At 53.3% G+C, this 19,488-nt stretch overlaps 2 protein-coding genes across 2 annotated transcripts in view; both read right to left on the minus strand.

Annotated features, from left to right (window-relative positions):
- Window positions 1-4,917, minus strand: part of PTPDC1 (protein tyrosine phosphatase domain containing 1) — a 643,782-nt gene extending 638,865 nt beyond the window's left edge. The window contains exon 1 of the mRNA XM_047700748.1: window positions 4,761-4,917. The gene's annotated coding sequence lies outside the window, so the exon portion shown is untranslated. The remainder of the gene's footprint in view (window positions 1-4,760) is intronic.
- Window positions 1-19,488, minus strand: part of LOC125083725 (proline-rich protein 2-like) — a 35,948-nt gene that overhangs the window by 15,968 nt on the left and 492 nt on the right. Inside the window, exon 2 of the mRNA XM_047700576.1 lies at window positions 19,334-19,444. Within this exon, the coding sequence (XP_047556532.1) occupies window positions 19,334-19,444 (111 nt within the window). The remainder of the gene's footprint in view (window positions 1-19,333; window positions 19,445-19,488) is intronic.

Below are 19,488 nucleotides of genomic sequence, written 5' to 3' on the forward strand. Positions count from 1 at the left end.
TATCTCCTACTGCTCGGAAAACCAGGTGAGGGTCAGCGGAGAGTGAAGGAGGGTGTGTGAGCTCCCACAGTTCTGTGTGTATAACTGTGTGTGAGCGCACGTGCCGTGTGCGTGCTTGAGTGCAACTGTGTGGTAAGCATATGCATGCATGTGAGGGTGTAATTGTGTGACATGCCACAAGGTGTGTGAGGGAAGCCTAGCAGTGCGGGGAAGGGAGCAGATAGTGCACACACTCGTGGGCCCTCTGAGGACAGCACAGCGCAGACCGGCCCCAGGCCTCTGGGCATACTGGCTTGCTCGCTTCTTGGTTTGTCTCCCGAATCCAAGGAGCTGAGAGCTTTGGGGGTTCTGCCCCCACTGTCCCACGCAGCCCCCCTGAGCCTCACCTCCCTGGCTCAGCGCAAAGCCAACGCCTGGTCACAACCACCATTATCCATGCCCACTGCGGTCATCCACACATTGGGTCCCACATGTGCGCACTCCCGATCGCAGCAGCTGTCCTCACAGAGCGGACCGGGGAGTGGGGGATGCAGCCCCAGAGGCCCGGGGCGGGGGATGCCTATACAGCTCGCGGACATGTGGAACATTCCTCAGCCCTCAAGAGGGAGGACACCCTGACGCCTGCCACAGCATGGACTTGAGGACACAAGGCTGAGTGCCCGTCCCAGAAGGACAGACACCATGTGAAGTCCTTGGAGTTGTCAGATCACAGAGACAGAGAGTGGATGGTGGCACCAGGGGCTACAGGGTAGGGGGGTAGTGTTTAATGAAAACGGAGTCTCTCTTTGTGAAGTTGGAACATTCTGGAGATGGACAGTGAGGACGGCAGCACCACAGGCAAACACACTTACTGCCACTGGACACATAACAATGGTTAAGATGCTTTTACAAAATAGGCAGAGGGATGCCTGGAGGGCTCAGTCGGTTGAGCATCTGACTCTTGATTTCAACTCAAGTCATGATCTCAGGGTCATGGGATCGAGCCCCGTGTTGGGCTCCCTGCTGAGCACGGAGTCTGCTTGAGATTCTCTCTCTCTCTGCCCCTCCCTCAATCTCTCTATAAAATAAGTAAATCGTTAAAAATAAAACAGGCCTATAACTACACATAGATCAGATCTGGTGCGGATATAGCTTAGCTGTAGGTCACGTCATGTTGGTCACAAAGACCTGATCTGTGGCTAATCTGTACCTATACATAAGTCTGCATCCAGTCAGGGACGTTTAGGGGGACATCAGGACCATGAGTAAGCAAGTGCTGACAGGATTTAAGAAGCTACAGGAGGGTGAAGGGAGCCAGCTTGGCAGGGATGGGGTCTCCCTGGGGAGGGCATGGACATCGGGGAAGTCCGCTGGTTTGCGTGCCCTGGGTTGGTCTGCAACCACCTCGGCGTAGGCGTCGTGCCTCACGGCCAGATGCAGGGTGAGCCCAGAGTGGGGGGTCTGGATCGAGAGGCCACAGAAGGGCAGTGACAGGCTGCAGACTGCAAGGTCACAAGGGGCCCACGGCTGTGTGCCAGAAGTCCTCACCCTACACGGAGGACCCCCATCGCTCTGAACTTGGAGAGCCTGACATTGCGCTGGCTGTGAAGGAGAAATGTCACCACAGAGCAGGTTGTGGAGGGTGTCCAGAGCTCAGAGACCGCGGGGAAGAGGCCTCTGGGACAGGATGCCAAGACACATACTCATAAAACCTTCTGCTTATCCAAAGACACCATCGAGAATACAACAGGCAAGGTGCAGACTTGGAAAACTATCCACAGGACCCGTGTCCCAAAAAGGACGTGTGGAACTTAACGAAGGGGAATGGGGAGGCAGGCAGGGGGGCCTCGTGCCCACCACCCATGCCAGGTAGGGAAGGACCCTCAATGCCAGGAAAGGGGCACCGCTCCTGGGAGAAACCCACCACCCCTGTAACCCAGCCAGGGCAAAACTGCGATCCCTCGGACCTCCTGCTTTTCTCCAGCAACTGGATTGCAAAGCAGCTGTCCCCACACCCTCCTCCATAAAACAGTGCTCCTCTCTTTCATCTGCTGCCCTAACCCATGCTGCGGTTTTGCAGTAGCTTGCTTGTCCCAGATTGCAATTCTCTGCTATTCCCAGATGAATCTGTTTTTGCTGGTAAAATCACCAGCAATTTTATTTTTCAGGTCAACACTACCTGCGGCCAGAGAAGTGGGATCCGGAGTAGACCCCCAACCCACCCCCTCCCCCGGCTGGCCAGCCTACAGGTGGCAGCGGCCGCGGAGCGTGCTGACCTCCCTGCTTCCTGAGGACCCTCGGGCTTGACGGGCAGGCAGGCGTGTCTCCTGGATGTCCCACTCCACGTGCTCTGCATTCTGAGCCCTCCAGGCTTTGTTCAGAATCTGTTTTAAGTCTTGTTTCTGGGAGTACTTGTTTGGTCTTTGGTCCCACTCCTTTTTGGAACCAAACTGTTCCTAACTGGAAATGTGCTGGCTTAGGTCAGATTTCTTTTGGAACAGACTGTTCCTGTTCAAAGTGTGCTGTTTAGGGATTTTTTTCTCTTTGCTCTAGAGAAAAACCTCTAAGAAATGGGATCCAAGTCATCAAAATGCTTTGAGGTTGCCCCTCTCCCCCGGCCCAGTCCTATGTGTGAACACCGCAGGCCCGCCACCTGTGCGTTTCTAACTAAATGGACCAAATAAACCACAGGATTTTATTTTGTTGTTGTTTTGACTATTTTAATTATTTATCTGACAGAGAGAGCATGCACAAGCTGGGGGAGGGGCAAAGGGAGAAGCAGACTCCCCGCTGAGCAGGGAGCCCAAAGTAGGACTCGTCCCTGGGACCCTGGGATCATGACCTAAGCCGAAGGCAGACGCTTAAGGACTGAGCCAACCAGGTGCCCCTCCCTACTAATTTTAATCCTAGTTTCACAAATTAGTAAATTGAGGCCTTGACAGTTAACATACATTGTCCAAGTCAACATGCCCAATAGAGTTGATGCTGTGATTAGAAGTATTTACTTATCACTATAAAATATCTTTTATATTGTAAGTCTTTATTAGTTTTTTTTTCTTTCATGCATTATCTGTTCATTTCTTTCTTCTATATTTTCTTTTTTGTTGTGTTTTTCTTCTATATTTTCTTTGGAATATTTGGCTTTATATTATTGACTCAAAATAAATTTTAATATTTAAAAACAATTTAACTGTCATGTAGTTCCACTCTTTTTCCCCAGCTTATTTGCTGTTTTTCTATTTTGTTTATGACAGATGGTAGTTTGAAAGATTATTAGTCAAAATCTTTCAATCTTCTGTTGTTTGTTTGCTTTATTGAAATAGAGTTGACACACAACATTACCCTAGTTTCAGGTGTATGACATAGTTCCAACAAGTCGGTTCGTTAGGTTATGCTCACTGATTTCAAATCCTCTTTAAAGAAATTTCTGGTCTTCCTTTAGACATTGAATCCAACCCAGTAGCACTTAACACTGGTTTTTTTTTTTTTTTTTTAAGATTTCTATTTATTTATTTGACAGACAGAGATCACAAGTAGGCAGAGAGGCAAGCAGAGAGAGAGGAAGGGAAGCAGGCTCCCCACTGAGCAGAGAGACCGATGCGGGGCTCGATCCCAGAGCCCTGCGATCATGTCCTGAGCCGAAGGCAGCGGCTTTAACCCACTGAGCCACCCAGGCACCCCTTAACTCTGTTTTCTAAAGGGCCGAACTTGGACCTTTCTCTTTTAGTTAAAAGGACCAGCGTGGAATCTGAGACTACGTCCGCCCGGGATTTAGTCAATTTGGCAAACTAGCTTGTTCGAATCCTAGGAAAATTGCCTAAAACAATGACCACGAAAATTCTCAATTTTCAACTGTGGTAAATGGAGGCCCCCAAAGCCAAAAACCTCATGGTTTTTACTATTATTGCAAAGGGCCAGGACACTGGGGAAACCACCGCTACCAGTGTAAGTGCTCCAGGCAACTTTGACCCTCTGGTCAACCTTGTCCAACGTCCTCCTAATTCCCAGGGCTGGGGCTCCAAGGAACTTTTGGCTTTTCCCAATCCTCCCTCTGAATCCACCCGGAGAAACCACCCTCCAGACTGGGAGTGAATCTCTCTCTGTCTGTGTTGACTCTCAGTGCTCAGCCCCACCGCCACGAAGCAGCCCGTTCTCGGAGCATGAAAACAGCTCCCAGAGTGGGGTCTCGGGTCAACCCAAACAGGTGCCCATCCCTGAACCCAGTCCCTTCTGTCCCAGCCCTGTGAGAGATCCACGCCCTTTTCTCCTTAGTTCCTCTGCCCCATTCAGCCCTTATTGGACTGAGACGTCTTAGAAAAATTTCATGCTGGAATTTCTACCTCTCCCAAGGGGGAAATCACTCTACAATTTGACAGGAGCCATCAAAGTAGCCAAAGAAGTAAATCAAATGCCCCTTCAGCATCTCTTCTTTGCTCCATCTCTGAGCTAACCGGACCTGATTCCAAAGACACTAACCATTTGTCCCAATTAGATCAATTGCCATCCTCCTTACGGGCAAAATCTCCAACAGATACTGGCGGAATCCACAGTGCCTACCTTGCTTGTCCCACCCGTTCCGAGCCCAGTCCAGGGAAAACTGCTCTGCTCCCAGACTCTGGACTGCCTGCTGGGCCAAGTGGATCTCCTACAGCCTCCCTGTCTCAGGGATAGATATACATTTCAGTCGTGGTCTCTGTTTGGTCACTGGACTGAAACGTTCCCTTGTAGACAGGCCACTTCTTCTTGTGTGGCTAAAATTCCATGAGAAAGAGAATCCCTACCTGGGGACCCCTCTCCAACGTCCCTGCGATCTGAGAACCCCTTTTACTGGGCAGGGGCTTTGGCAGATCTGCGCTGTCGGCGGGCGCTATGACACTTGCCCTGTGTACACCATCCTCGGTGCTCAGAGCTCTTCGCACTCACTGATGGTGTCATGGAGTCTCCGCTGGCAACATCTGTGAGACTCTCCGCACACCGTGGCCGAAAGCACTGCCGTGGGTCCTTCTAAGTCTCAGATCCACGGTCTTTGGAACTCCCAGACTCACGCTCCCAGAGAGTCCCGGGACATCCGGCCTGCATGGCCTCCTCTAACCCGCAGCTGATAAAGGGGGATCCACTTCGCTGCTCTCAAGGCCTAGCTGCTTGTATTTAAAAAACCATGGTCTGGCAGAGTGACCTTTCCATGCTGTGCTCCCAGGGGACGTGACCTGCATCACACCTTGCAACCTGAGATTCCATCTGTTGGAAAAGATGCTTCCAGAAGGACTCGCTTCAACCTTGCTGGAAAGTGCCGCCAAACTCCAGGGAATAGGCTGTCGGGTTCACGTGAGACCTGCAGAGAAACCAGCAAACCCCGACTGCCCCGCACGCCATCTGGTGAGCCTGAAGTGCAGATTCCCCAGAACTGAAGCAGGTGACACCTGACCACACGGCTTTCCCACAATGCCTGGACCAGGCCAGCGTACCTTCTTCTCACTGTTGTTCTGCTCTCTTTTGTGGGAAGACAGTGTCCTTTTTTGTTTTATCCAAGTCCTCATGAAAGGGGGAACCTCTTCTTCTGAGTGTGTCTTTTTAGAAAGAGCCTCATTCTGGTCCCGGGACGGGTCCACTTTCACTTGCCTTCTTCAAACGGTTAGAAAGTTCAGAATTCACAAAAAGTCTTCTTTCTTCTCAACTATTAACTGACTTCGGGTTCTTACCCAAATTCATGGTCTCTGAATTGGCAAGCTTACTGGCTGTATTCTCCGTAGCAGATTTGGTTCCAAACAGCTCTTTTGAGACAACAACACTGTTTTACAAAATCTTCGAAGTTGCACTGTTTTGCAAAAAGTTCGTCATCTGTTGTTTCACACTTATATCTGCGCGGTGTCTTCCCAAACGTACTCGGTTAATTCTTCCAACAGGCTCTTGTGGTACCCGCCGGTCAGCTCTCCGGGTTGCTTCTGCCAGAAACTTTCAGAAGGTGTACAGGACTCTGGCTTTGCCCTCATAAGGAGACCCTTTCCCCTCTAAGGCGGAACAAATGCCAATCAGTTTATCAGTTGGCTCCTTTCAGACCTGGATTCCTGGTTTAGAACCAACACACGATTTGGAATTGTCATGTAACTTCTTTTGTTTTGTATAATTATTTTGAGTTTTGTGTTTCGTTGCCTGTCAAACCTGTATAAAAGTGATATACAATAAGGAGATGATGATCTCCAGGGCTTGCGATCTTGACAAAGGTGGACAGTGGGAGAGAAGTGCCTGAGAGTTCTCCCTCCTGACCTTCCTTGTTACTTCAACAGGCCTTCAATCTGTACAGTTTCCCTCCAGCATGGGACATGATACCCGGGAAAGGTCCTTTCTGGTGCCAAGGGACAAAGGCCACTGAATTCAGAAAACCTCACTCTTTATCAGTGATGCTTCCAGAAAGCAAAAAAAACAAAAAACAACTCTTGATCTAAAGGGGGAAATGTGAAAATTAGGGAAAGGAAATTCAGTGAAGTGAGCCCAGGCGCCAGCAGGGGGAGCTCTCACAGCACACGGCCCTGTGTCCCCATGTGTCCCCACCAGACCCGGCCCAGGACTCTCAGCAGGAGAGAAGCCTCAACTACAGGCCCCAACAGGAGGCGATGTTCACTGAATCTCCTACAGAAAACCCACCAGCCTGCAACTCAGCTGTGAGAAACCGCTTTCTCCAGTGGGCTGTGATTCAAAACCGCCCTCCCAACATCCCCCTTACTCATCAACAAATAATGTCCCTCTGCTTAGTGTGTTGGGCAAGTCAGTGGTTTCGCCACAGCTTGCTGGTCCCAGATTGCCATTCTCTGCCATTCCTGAATAAATCCATTTTTTTCTCTGGCAAAATAATCGTTTTAATTTTAAGGTCAACAGGTAGATATGTATAATGCACAAAGAATGCCTTAGGGGCACCTGGGTGGGTCAGTTGGTTAAGCGTCTACCTTAGGCTCCGGTCATGATCCCAGGGTCCTGGGATCGAGCCCCGCATCAGGCTCCCTGCTCCATGGAGAACCTGCTTCTCCCTCTCTTCCCTACTCATGCTCTTTGTCACTATTTCTGTCTGTCTCTCAAATAAATAAAATCTTAAAAAAAAAGAAGAAGAAGAAGAACGCCTTAAAAAATCAAGGCTAAAAAGATGAATAACCCAATTTTATTTTTTTCTTTTTTTTAATAACCCAATTTTAAATGAGCCAAAGACCTCTCTCTCTAAAAAATAAATAAGTACATAGATAGATAGATAGATAGATAGATAGAATGAGCCAAAGACTTGAATAGACACTTCATCAGAAAAGACCCACGAGGGGTTCATGAGCACGTCCAAGTATTCTCAGTGCCACCGATCACGAGGGGAGCTGTTGCTGAACCTCAGGGAGTCGCCTCTGCAAACCCACAGGAGGGGCAGGAAATCCGCAGAAACCCCCAGTGTGGGGGGCATGGAGTAATGGGACTCCGGCTTCGCTGGAAGAACGCAGGCGGCCCCTGCCCAGCGGTCTGGCAGCCTCTGACACACTGGACAGGCACTCACCAGAAATTCCACTCTGTTTGCCCAGGAGAAGTGAGAACATGTGTTTCCATGAGTCCTCACACACGAGAGTGAACAGCAGCTTCATCGAACACAGCCCCCAGCGGGCGTCCTCAGGGGTGGGGGGACGAGCTCCTGACCCACCAACACCACCGATGAATCCCAAAAACATTTTGTGAGCCAGAGAAGCCGGATACGGAATAGGTTGTTTCCTGTGATTCTAGAAGAGGCATGAGGAGTCTGAACCATGGTGGCCTCTGTAGCAGAGGGAGAGGCCTTGCCTAACAGAACGTTCCAGAGGACGACACTGTTCCAAGTGTTGACCTTCGTGATGGTCCATGAATATGATTCTCAGGATGGGGGCTGACCTCTGAGGTCCATCTCGCCCTGCCCGGCCCCTGGTGCCACAGCCCAGGCCCAAGATATGGGCCTGCCGTGGTCTCACCACCACCCAAGGGGACAAGCTGAAGACGGTCAGGGCTGGCGCTGTGGGATGATGGGCCACTCAGCTGCCCAGCGGAAGGCTGCAGCTCCTGTCACAAGGCCTCCAAGACAGCCCACGCCCCTTTCTCAGCCGCGACTCTCCGGCAAGTTGAGGCAAAGGAGCCGAGCTTAGGAACGTGGGCGCGCCTGGCCGTGGGTAACCTTGGATGTCGAACTGTCAAGTGATTTTACCAGCCAAAGATGGGGTTATTGGCGAAGAAGAGAGAATTGCCTCCCAGGACAGTAAGCGGCGTCGAAACCGTAGGCAAATCTGGGGAACAAGGGAGAGGTACGTTTTTTAAGGGGAGGAGGGGTGCATTGCCAAGGTGGCTGCTGACCCCGAGCACAGCACCCGCAGCCTGTGGCCGCGTCAGACACGGAGCCAGACGGACCCCCGTGTATGGACCTTGGCCCGGTCACCCTCACACAGGCCAGCCTGGTCCACCGGTGAGGGAGAGCACACGCGGCGTGACAGTGACAGTAAGCACGGGGCCGTCTGGGGGCCAGCGAGCTCACAGGTAGAAATGCGTTCTTTAATAAGTCATAGAAGTGTGCAAAGACAGGTGTACGAGGGGGTGGTCATTGCAGTATTGCTTTAAGAAACAGGGAAGAGAAGGAAAACACGCGTGCGCCACACTTGCGTAACTCATGATAGGACCACAAACCAGAATGTGTGCGTCATATGCAGCAGAACTTTCACAACGTGGAAAGATGTGCTCGTAACATGAAATGAAGCCCATATGACATTTGTAGAATGGTTCTGTTGGGTAAAGAACACGTCTTCCCATAAAAGCAGAGAACAGGTGTAGAAGACTGTGTCTGGGGTAGTTTCCACTACAGATGACACGTGTCACACTCCTCCCTCCAATGCATGGATCTGGGAACTGACCAACAGCGGCTTCAGGGGCCGGTTCCTCCCCGAGGCCTGCGGAGGGCTCACTGAGAGCCCCGGACCCCCAACAAGAGGGGACAGGCCCCGAGGAGCGGGTCGTCCCAGCTGCGGGACATGCAGAGCACATGTGCTGAGCCCCAGCCAGCCCCCAGATGCAGGAGCAAGACGCACGCTCACTCCGCATGGGGCTCCCGGGCGGCTGTGACAGGTGACACCCCTGAGTGGGGCCCACCTCTCCTCCCACCTCTGATTTCCTCCTACCCTCACTTTCTAACTTCTCTTTCATGTGATGTTGCTTAATTATTACATTATTTTATTATCTATAGACTTTATTAACTATGTATTGTTTCTATTATTACAATATATTTTAGCATTTACATACGCTCCTCGTGTTTGTATGTTTCATTATCTATATAAATGTCTTAAATTATTTCATATCAAAAACGTGTGTGTGAGACAAGCTTTTGCTAAATCTTAAAAGAACATCTTGCCCTTGTGGCCAGCCTGGCTGGTCCCAGCCTCAGACGCTGGCGTCTCGTGCCGCTTCAGTATCACACGTATTTGATATCCTGTCCTTCCTCTGAAGCCGTGTCACCACGGGTCCTTCATGAGTGACGTTTACCGCCACGGACAGGCTGCCCCAGCACGCGGCTGTCACAGAATGCGTTCGCTTGTCGCCCTGTGAGAAGCTTATTTCCGATCGTCACGTTTATTGATCGCGGTCAACGCATGTGCTCGTGCATCAAAAGGTTGTTTGTCCCCTCGAGTTCTCAGAGATAAAGTGATAAACATGGACAGAGTGGAGGCCATGGGCGTTCCGCGCCCTCGCAGTAGGTACGCCTTGTGTGCCTTCCAGCAGGGCTCAGCCCCTGCATGGCTCTGCCAGCTGGACTCGGCGGTGCCCGCCGGCCGCAAGCAGACAGTACAGATGGCCCACCCATCCCTCAGGAAATGAGCCCTGGTTTCATTCTGGGGGGCAGTTTGCCCCGCCCACCCTGGAGCAAGTGGGAGCTGGTGAAATAGAAACAGAACGTAGATATTCGCCTGCAAAGTTCCTTAAGGGGAGGGGCACCTGGGTGGCTCAGTGGGTTAAAGCCTCTGCCTTCCGCTTTTTTTTTTTTTTTTTTTCCATTTTAAATTACAAGCTTGATCTGTTACCCTCAAATACAGTTTTTGGGGAAGATTAGTTACAAATAGTTGTCAGTACTTTCAAATGGCAGAAAAAATTACATTGTAGTAAAACCGGATGATTTTTTTATGCGTGAAATAACAATTTCTTCTTTTTTTTTTTTTTTAAATCACCAGATGGAATTACTCCAATTCATGCAATAAATGACTCTTAAATTTTTTTTAAAGTTGCCCTAAGTTTTTCTAGTTGAGATTTCATGCTCATTTTAAGTCAAGATACCAAGACACTCCTGAGCTTACCTCACACTCCCTGGGAAGCATGAGGACACCCATGGTTTGTCTGACACCCAACTGGGCCCCTGAGAACCAGGTAGTCTGTCTCAGTCCTTGTGCTTCAGTGTGAGGTCTTCGGCTTCAGAAACGGGTGGCCCTGGTGGCCTTTAGGCAAATGTGATGCTACGGATTATTTAGGACTTTGATAGTGACCTAAAAGAGGTGAACAGGAGGGAAATTCTGATTTATCTTGACATAAAACTGGCAGAAATCCCCACCACCAAATTCCTGTAACTAGAAATCACGAGGGTTAAACAGAAGAGGTTTGTCTCTGATGGGGATGCCCCGCACAGCAGACTTGGGTGAATGTCTTTTCTAGAAACACGTGAGATAGTACCGTCAACATTTTACATAGTTTACATACCATCTGAATACAAATTCTTAAAATTTATAATAGAACATTAAAATAATCCTCTAATAAAATCAGCCTTAAGTATAAGGAATCTAAATTTTAGTCTCTTGTACACTTCTAAATAAATATCTTTGATCTATAATCCTTGAAAATATTACAGTTTATGGTACATGATAGAGACAAGTCAAACGGTATTATAAGTGAAAATAAAACACCGACTTAAAAATGAACAAGCCTAAAAATACACTGAACCGAAATTGTAGAAAATCAAAACACTAAGTACATAGCAATTAAATCCATAGCATCGGGATAACCGAACGCATGCTCAACAACAGACTTCCAACTTATATAAAAAGCCCTTTAAAATTCATATAATCTAAATAAATAAGAGAAACACACAGGGAGGTACTGTACCAGCCAGTAACAACTAGAAAGTAATTTCTCCCTTTTTCTTTCAAGTGATCCTAACAAAAAACATGAAATAATGTTCACTTGCTAAAAAACTAGAATTCATGTGTTCTGTTTCTGTTAAAAGGCTGCCTATGCTGCCTTCCGCTCAGGTCATGATCCCAGGGTACTGGGATCGAGCCCCACATTGGGCTCTCTGCTCAGCAGGGAGCCTGCTTCCTCTTCTCTCTGCCTGCCTCTCTGCCTACTTGTGATCTCTGTCTGTCAAATGAATAAATAAAATATTTTTTTAAAAAAAGTTCCTTAAGGGGAGACAGACAACTGGAAACCAGCCCCCTTTTGCCCTCTACACCTTCCTGCACTGATGGTGGGATCTCCAGCAGCCATCTTGGGCCATGAGGCTACTCTGAGGATGGAAATTCCACATTACGCAAGGCAGAGAAGAAAAGTCCCCAATAACACTGTGAAGGAGTCATCCTAGCCTTCGATTTCCTAATTCCAGGCTTGTTTTGTGTGAGAGAAAAATCCTGTATTAGTTAAGTCTTCGAAATTTCTGTTAGTAGCATCTGAGCTACTCAGCTTCTTCAGAACATTATTAGCATTGGTTTTAGCACATTAAAGTTTCTAAAATTCTTTATATGTGTTAAGTGGGACTTTGATGCTTACTGGAGTGTTTTTCCAGAAACGTTACAGGCAGAAGGAGTAGCACAAGCAAAGCCGTACATCTGGGAAGAATAGCCATTTTCAGGGACACAGAAGTCTCTTCCTGCAGGCCACCTGCTATCATCTTACCAAAGCCTGTCAGTGAGAGCATCAGGTGAGCTCTAAGCTCTGGGTGTTCATGCCACAGGGGATCATTGAGACAGGCCCTGACTGAACCACTTCCCTGTTTCCATTCTCTCCCTCCTCCCCTCCTCCTCCTCCTCCTCTCCCCTATCCTTTCCCTCTCTCCCCTTCTCCCCTTCATTGCCTTCTCCATCTTCCTCCCTCTCCCCCTCCCTCCTCTCTCTCTCCCTCTCCTCTTCCTCCCCTTTCCCATGCCCCTCCCTCCCCCCTCCCTTCCCTCCCTCTCCCTCTCTGCCCCTTCTGTATCCTCCTCCCACCCCTCCTCTTCTCTCCCCACTTCTCCCTGCCTTCCTTCTTCCCTCTCCACCCTCTCTTCCTTTCCTTCCCTCTCCCTCCCCTCCCAACCCTCTCCCCCTCTTCTCTCTCTCTCTCCCCCCCCCCCCTAACAGTTTCAGCAGGAGAGGGATCAAAGAGTCCCCTGCCCAGGACACAGTGAGTAACTCACCATGAATATGGACAGGTTGCCCAGCTCAGAGAAGGAGCTGGGAAACTGACACCCTCCGAAGCCGAGAGCCCAGCTCTGCTGGCGCTCTGTGAAAGGCTATTTCTGTCCTCCCTGCGTTTAGGCGGAGACACAGCATCTAGTCCGATAAATGCCCCTTTGTGCTAGATGGGTTTCCATCAACTTGTGAGATGCCCTCAAGGAGAGCCCGCTGCATGCTGTCCTGGGCTCTGCCCAGCAACGGGCCTGCCAGGGCCTGGCCTGCCGCCAGCCTGGACGCCACTAGAGCCAGGGACAGGACACGTGGCACTTTGGGGAGCCTCCCCAAAGACTGCAGCCTCTCTGTAGCACGCACAACGTCCTCAGGCTGCCCCATCAGCCCCATGGAGTGGCTAGTAGGCCACACGCACATCTGGGTTCTAGGACCTGCCTTGACTATGTGACTGGGGCCCCATCTGTCTGGTGGTTCAGCCCCTGAGCAGTGGTGGCCCTTGGAGGAGCCCTTGGGGTGGGCCAGCAGTCCCCATAGTTAGCCACCAGGGCACACCTGCCTCCCACCTGCTTCCTGTGCAGGCTGCTTTGCCCCCAGACCTCTGTACCCCTCCTCAGGAAGGAAGGAGCCGCTGTGGAATCAAAATGGAATTTCTCAGCTCTGTAACCCTTCTGATCAGCCTCAGCTGACCACAAGGAAAGAAGCAAAGACTAGCCAACCAGCTGGGCCCAAGGAAGCCTGGAAGAGGGGGCATGTGAGCCCAACATGTTCAGACTGAGAAGCACAGACCGGGTGTTTCGAAGGCCGGCAGAGAGCAAAGGGCAACCTGCTCCTGCCTGGCCCCCTGTTCTGCGGTTGTTTCTAGAGAAAGGTCCTCCAGGCACCCATTTGTTGATGACAACTGCTTTACCCTCCTGAAATGACGCACACCAACCGACAAGCCTTAACTTTCCCACACAGAGGGACACTCAACCCGTGCTAAGGGGTGATGTGTGACAGCACCTGTGTGAGGTCAAGGCAGGTGCTCAGAAGTGGGGCCCTCCCTTTCAGGGCCCCTCAGTCAGATCCATGACTTAAGTCCCCACCTTGGGGCTCACACTGGGGTCCCCAGACCAGCTGTGCAGCCTCTCTGGGACTGGGCAGTGGGCCAGAGAGCCGGGTCCCTCAGTGGTCATGATGCTGATCAAACCAAAGGCAGGACAAGGATGGCCGTTTGCATGGGGACCTCATCGTGTCAGGCAGGCTTGGGAGCCTTGGGTCAGGGACCGGGAACAGGAGGGATCCATGCTTCTTGGGTCCAAAGGCCCTCCCCACTGCAGCTCCTGGGGCATTTGCAGAGGTCTCCCTGAGGAGAGCAAAGCTGTGGTCTGCGTGGGGTCTGAGGTGGGCCAGAGGAAAGGCCCTGAGTCAGCCAAGCACACCTGTGTGCCCCACCATGGCCTCGAGGTACCTCCCAGCACCCATCTGGGGGGGAGGATGATGTAGGCTCAGAAGACCTGGGTTCAAGTCTGCCTGCTGGGGGCCTCAGTTTCCCATGGTAGAATGGGTGTTGTACACCAAGGCCCCAGCCCAGGTCCCTTAGCAACTCCTGCTAGTTCCATCCTTGGCCTCCTGGTGTCTCCACTTGGTCATAACCTGTGGGATCCTGGTCACAAGCCATGGACCCCAATGGCAGGAGCATCATGGAAGTTGCCCTGAGCCTCAGTGAGCCTCAGTGTGTGTGTGTGTGTGTGGTGGGGGTGGGGGGTGTCCCTGGGAGAGACAAGGAGAGACCTGGGCATATCCAGAGTCTTCCTAGAGGAGGTGACCCCCAGACTTGGAGAATGAGAAGCCTCTGGCCCTAGGCAGGGGGAGGCAGGGAAGGGAGGCTGCGGGCCGGGTGTGCCTGGGCCTCACAGGTCCCTCAGTAGCTCTTCTCTGACCTGATTTACTAAGGAGGAGCTACTGCCTGCCCAGAGGAGCTCCTCTCGGCCTGTGGTTGGGCCCTCAGCCCAGCCAGCATCCTGGACTGGCCAGGGTCGGGAGCTGACCTTCAGGAGAGGTGGGAGGAAGCCAGACGAGACCTGACCTCCCAGCGATGTCTCTTCGCCAGACCACAGGCCATCTGCTGGGACTCCAGACAGTCATCCTCACTCCCATGGTCACCTGCGGCCCATCAGCTTGAGGGCCTGAGTCAGAGGTCAACGTCAGGGCCAGGAATTTGGAGCCCAGCAGCTCTGTCATTAGTGGTTTGTGGAGCACGGGCTGGGCCGAGCCAGCTAGGCTGAGGGATGCCTGCAGGCTGAGAGCAGACAAGACTAGGGCACGCCCTGGGCCCAGCAGGGCAGGGTGCTGGGCTGAGGGTTTGGGGTGGGGTTGGGGGGGTTGCATCTGGGAGGGAGGAGGCTGACAGCACGCACATAAATAAGCAGGTGCTTTCAGGAGCTGACCCAGGGCATGGAGTGAGGGGGGCCGAAGGCCTGCAGATGGTCTGTGATCGGGTCACAGGAAAGAGCCACCCACGCGGAGGCAGGATCGGTGGGGTAAATGGGGAGTACAAAGACCGTCAAGCATAGAGTCCATGGAATAAACAGAAAGGCAGAGGGGAGGCTGAAGGGGGTGGTACAGGGATCTCAGGTCTTCGGGGCCCAGGAGCTAGGCTTTTTTAAGAAGATTTCAGAGGTGGGGCACCTGGGGGGCTTGGTCAGTGAAGTGTCTGCCTTCGGCTCAGGTCATGATCCCGAGGTCCTGGGATCGAGCCCCCCGTCGGGCTCCCTGCTCAGCGGGGAGCCTGCTTCTCCCGATCCCTCTGCCCACTTGACTCGCGCTTTCTTTCTCAGGTTTTATCTCTTTAAATAAATAAATATTTTTTAAAAAGAAGAAAGGGATTTAAGCTGGTCAGTGACATAATCTGATATACATTTTCAAAATAGGATTGTGGGGAACGCGGTTCAATCTGTTATATGTTCTGTGTTTAAAGAAAAAAATCTATTTATTAATGAAAAACATAGGATCTAAATCAATTGTATCACAACCCCCCCCCAAAAATTATGGGACTCTCCCAACGAGATAGTTTTTTTTCCTTATTCACACCCAAGTAGTCTTGAGGTGGGCAGCCCAGGGAAGACCTGTACACCAAGCACTGGGGACACAGGCTCCTTCTTTAGCTCTGCTATGTGAGACTTTCAGGCCCAAGGTCCCCTCGTGGGCCGGTGTGGCTGCTGGAGCTCTGGCCATTACTTCTGTATTCCACTGAGCAGACAGAAGGAAGTAATAAGGAATGGCACACCCTCTCCGTTTCAGGTCCCTTCCCTGATGTTGCACGTCCCCTTCCATTGCCAGAACCTAGCCACACGGCATCTCTAGCTGCAGGAGAGCAGGGAATCGCAGCTTCTCTTCTGGGAAGCCATTTGCCGAGCTAAAAATCAGCAGTCTGTGGTAGAGGGGAAGGGAAGAACCATCGGGGTGGGGGGTGACCACGGATCCTGCCACCTTTTGCCCTGGCTGCCCAGGACAAGGGGTTTGCTGGATACAGATGCCCAGAGACGACAAGTGAAGTCATTCCCACCCTGCTCTCAGGAAGGGTCATGGCTTCAGGAGGAAGCCACCTGTCGCTGCTCTCTCCACTGTACCGGATGGGTCCCTCCGGCCAGCCAGACTGCCACCCACTAACTCTGTTAATGGCTATGTGACATTCCTAAACACGGACTGCTGTAATTCGGTATCTCCTTGATGGTGGACACTCTCTTTATTTCTGGGGTTCAGAGTCCTCTGGGGCTCACTGCATCTTACTGGGTAGCCTCGGTGGGTCACATCTCTCTGGGGGACTGTGGGAGGCGGTGCAGACACCTGCGTGTGTGCCCACATCACACTACCTGACCCGTTACCATCCCTGCCAGGGCATGCCTATGTGACCTTGGCACATGCCTCTCCTGTCTTTAAAGTGGGCGTGATGGCACAGAAGCTCCTTACCAGCCTGGCCTCCTTCCTCTGTCCTTCTTGGAGTGGCCACTCCCGCCTCCTGGCTCTGACCCCCCATCCAGTGGGGGCTGTGGTCCCTGCAAGGAACTGACAGAGGCACAGAGCCTGGGCCCACCCGCTGCCATGTCACAGTCCCACCAGGTGGGCAACGGACCACCGGCTTCCGGGGTGTGCCGGGTGCTGTGGCTCTCCCTGGCAGTAGGCATGTGTGGGCTGGCCTGGGCCCTGGTGGCAACAGGAGCTGCTGCTGGCCACAAAGCCCGCCTCCTGGGGCAGGACGGAGCACAGGTTCACTCAGCTGGGTCGCATGGGGCGTGCCATTCCACCTTTTCCCCCAATGGCCCCTCCCTGCAGAAAATGGAAACACCACCTGCAGGGTCCAGGCCTCTTAGAGACAGAGGGGCCGGAGAGCCTGAGACTTCCTAAGACTCCGTTTCAGGAAACATGGCCTGTCTGCACACACATCCTCCTGGGCCCCGGAGTGACACACTGTGCTCTCCCCATGGTAATGTGGGGACACAGCTCTGGGAGTGGCCAGGGGCAGGGGGGCAAGACCGGGGTCCCTCCTCACCAGGAGGGATGTTGCTCTGGTGGCCTGGGCTCTGCCCAGCTGAGTTTCACCGCTGGGGCCTGCCCCAGGTAACAGAGGGCTACAGAAGCTCCACAGTCCCTATATGCTGGACACTGGCCTTGGTGTCAAGTGGGACACTTCATCTTCACAGCATCCCCGTTTGTCAGACAGAAGCATGTCCCCAGCCACACAACTCCGTGGAGACGCTGTGTGCAGGTGCGTCTGAAGGTGTGGGCTGCCTGGGCACCTCAGGGTCTCTCTGCGGGAGTCTGGCCAGCTCACCCCTTGCCCGGCCCACACCCTCTGCGGGGACACACCCCATCATCACTCATCCATGGACCCACAGCTCTGTTCAGCATCCCAAACCCACCTTGGCTGCTCCTGCTTGTCTCTGCAGGAGGATCTGAAACCCTTTACGTCTGTGCTGGGAACAGTCTGGGAAACTCACAGCACCCAGGCCAGCAAGGATGACACAACACAGCCTGGAAGTCCCTGCCTGGGGATTCTCAAGGGAGGCAGGCCTGGAGGGCGGGCCCCAGCTGGGGAGGGCTGGCTGTGATTCTGATCCCAGGAAGGTGAACTGTGGGGGGTACAAACCCAGGTGTAAAGGCTGAATTGTGACACCAGAATCCTTCCCAACTTCCTCCTTGGGGATGGAGCAAATGGTGAACCTCAGCTCTGAGCCACTCTGGGGCCCACAGGAGAAACCCAGTGCCGCCCAGCCTTCTGCCTGCAGCCCAGACACAGCCCAGCAAGACCCTCTCACCTGCTGAGGGGGTGCCCTCCTCTCTCTCTTCCGGCCCCCCAGCCTCCCCTGCACCCTCAGGACCCTCTCTCCTGGCTGCCCTGTCTCTGGCCCCTATAGTAGCCAGCTCTGCCCCCTGGGTGGGAGGGGGGACCGCTTCTGTGTGAAAGGCACTAACATTTAAAAATCGGGGTTTCCGGGGCGCCTGGGTGGCTCAGTGGGTTAAGCCACTGCCTTCGGCTCAGGTCATGATCTCAGGGTCTTGGGATCGAGCCCCACGTCGGGCTCTCTGGCTCTCTGGCTCTCTGCTCAGCCGGGAGCCTGCTTTCCCCTCTCTCTGCCTGCCTCTCTGCCTACTTGTGATCTCTCTCTCTCTGTCACATAAAAAAAATAAAAAAATAAATTTAAAAATCGGGGTTTCCAGCTGTGTGTCAGCAGTCAGGTACGGGTGCTGTGCCCAGACCTGCCCTGCCCCCACGGCACTGTGGAGTCTCCGCTCACAGCCCCTGAAGCAGGACAGAGGGAGAGACGGAGGTACTGACCACGTCTCCAAGCTTCAGTTCCTTCAGCCTCCAACTGGGCCGTGGGCAGCTCCTTCAGAGACCAGCACACTCTGGGACAGCTGCCCGCACGTGCTGCCGCCACCCAGTGGGCGCTGCCGCTCCCCACACCAGGGAGGAGAGAGGTCTCCAGGAGGGCCCAGACCCGGTTTAGTGGAAGATCCCTTTTCTGCCCCTGGGTGACTTGCATTTTCCATGTCTACGGTTTCACTTAAAACTGCTCTCCCAGCAGGGGTGAGGCGCCCGGTGGGGGAGGGGCGGTCTCAGCCTGGAGTGTGGCCAGGACCCTGAACAAGGCAGGCCCTGGGTCCCCACCCCCACAGTGCCCACGTGCTGGCCATGTAGATCTGGGGGAGCAACCCGTCTGCTGTTTGGATGGCCCACAACTGTCCCAGGGGTTCTGAGCTTGTCCTCCTGGGCCTCTCCCCAGCTGCGCCTCGGTTTCCTCCCTCGCCAGGTGATGGGGGAGAGCCCACTTCCCAAGGCTGTCAAACAGTAATGTCCCTGGCCCCAGGCAGGGCCGCCACACAAGCTGGGCTCCAGCTGCAGCCCCCTGGGTCCGGAAGAGGGCCTGGCTTACAGGAGGCATCCCATGATGGTCAGGGTGAACGCGCAAACCTCCAGCCCTACCGCCTAACTTGCTGCTGCCCGACCTGGGGCACTGCCGCTGACCTCTGATGCCAGTTTATGTGGAGGGGGAAGATCAGCCCGCAGGGCCGAAGAAGACCACTCCCCTTCAGGGGAGCCGAAATTGAGAAGTCCAGCCACCTGCCCCAGCCCACACAGCTACCATGGCTCAGGGTTATAGAGTCCCTGCAACCTGGCCCTCCAGGGCCGTGAGAGGGACCATGACATGCCCCAGAGCCGCCCGTGGCCGTGCGCGCTGCACACTAGCGGTACCCGGGTGGACACATCAGTAGACACTGTGGCAGAAGTGGGAAGGGTAAAAAACAGCTGGGCCTGGCCGGAGGTCAGGACCAGAGGACACAGTGGCGCGATCTTCGCAAACCACCGCCGGGAGATAACGCCCGGCCCCTCCCGCCCCAGCGGCCCCCGCCTGGCTCCGGATGTCTGGGAGCGGCCCGCGTCTTGCCGGGCGCCCTGGGAAACAGAGCCTAACTCAGCCGAGGGCTGGGGAAGCCGACGCGCTCTGGACGCCCGCCGCCGCCCGTCGGGGCACCCGGCGCCTCCCCAGGCGTAGGGTCCTGCCTCCCGCTAGGGGGCACGGAGGCTGCGCCAACAGGGCGGGGGCCCACACCAAATTGGCCCAACCCG

This window comes from Lutra lutra, chromosome 13, assembly GCF_902655055.1.
Source record: "Lutra lutra chromosome 13, mLutLut1.2, whole genome shotgun sequence".
Classification (NCBI taxonomy): Eukaryota; Metazoa; Chordata; class Mammalia; order Carnivora; family Mustelidae; genus Lutra; species Lutra lutra.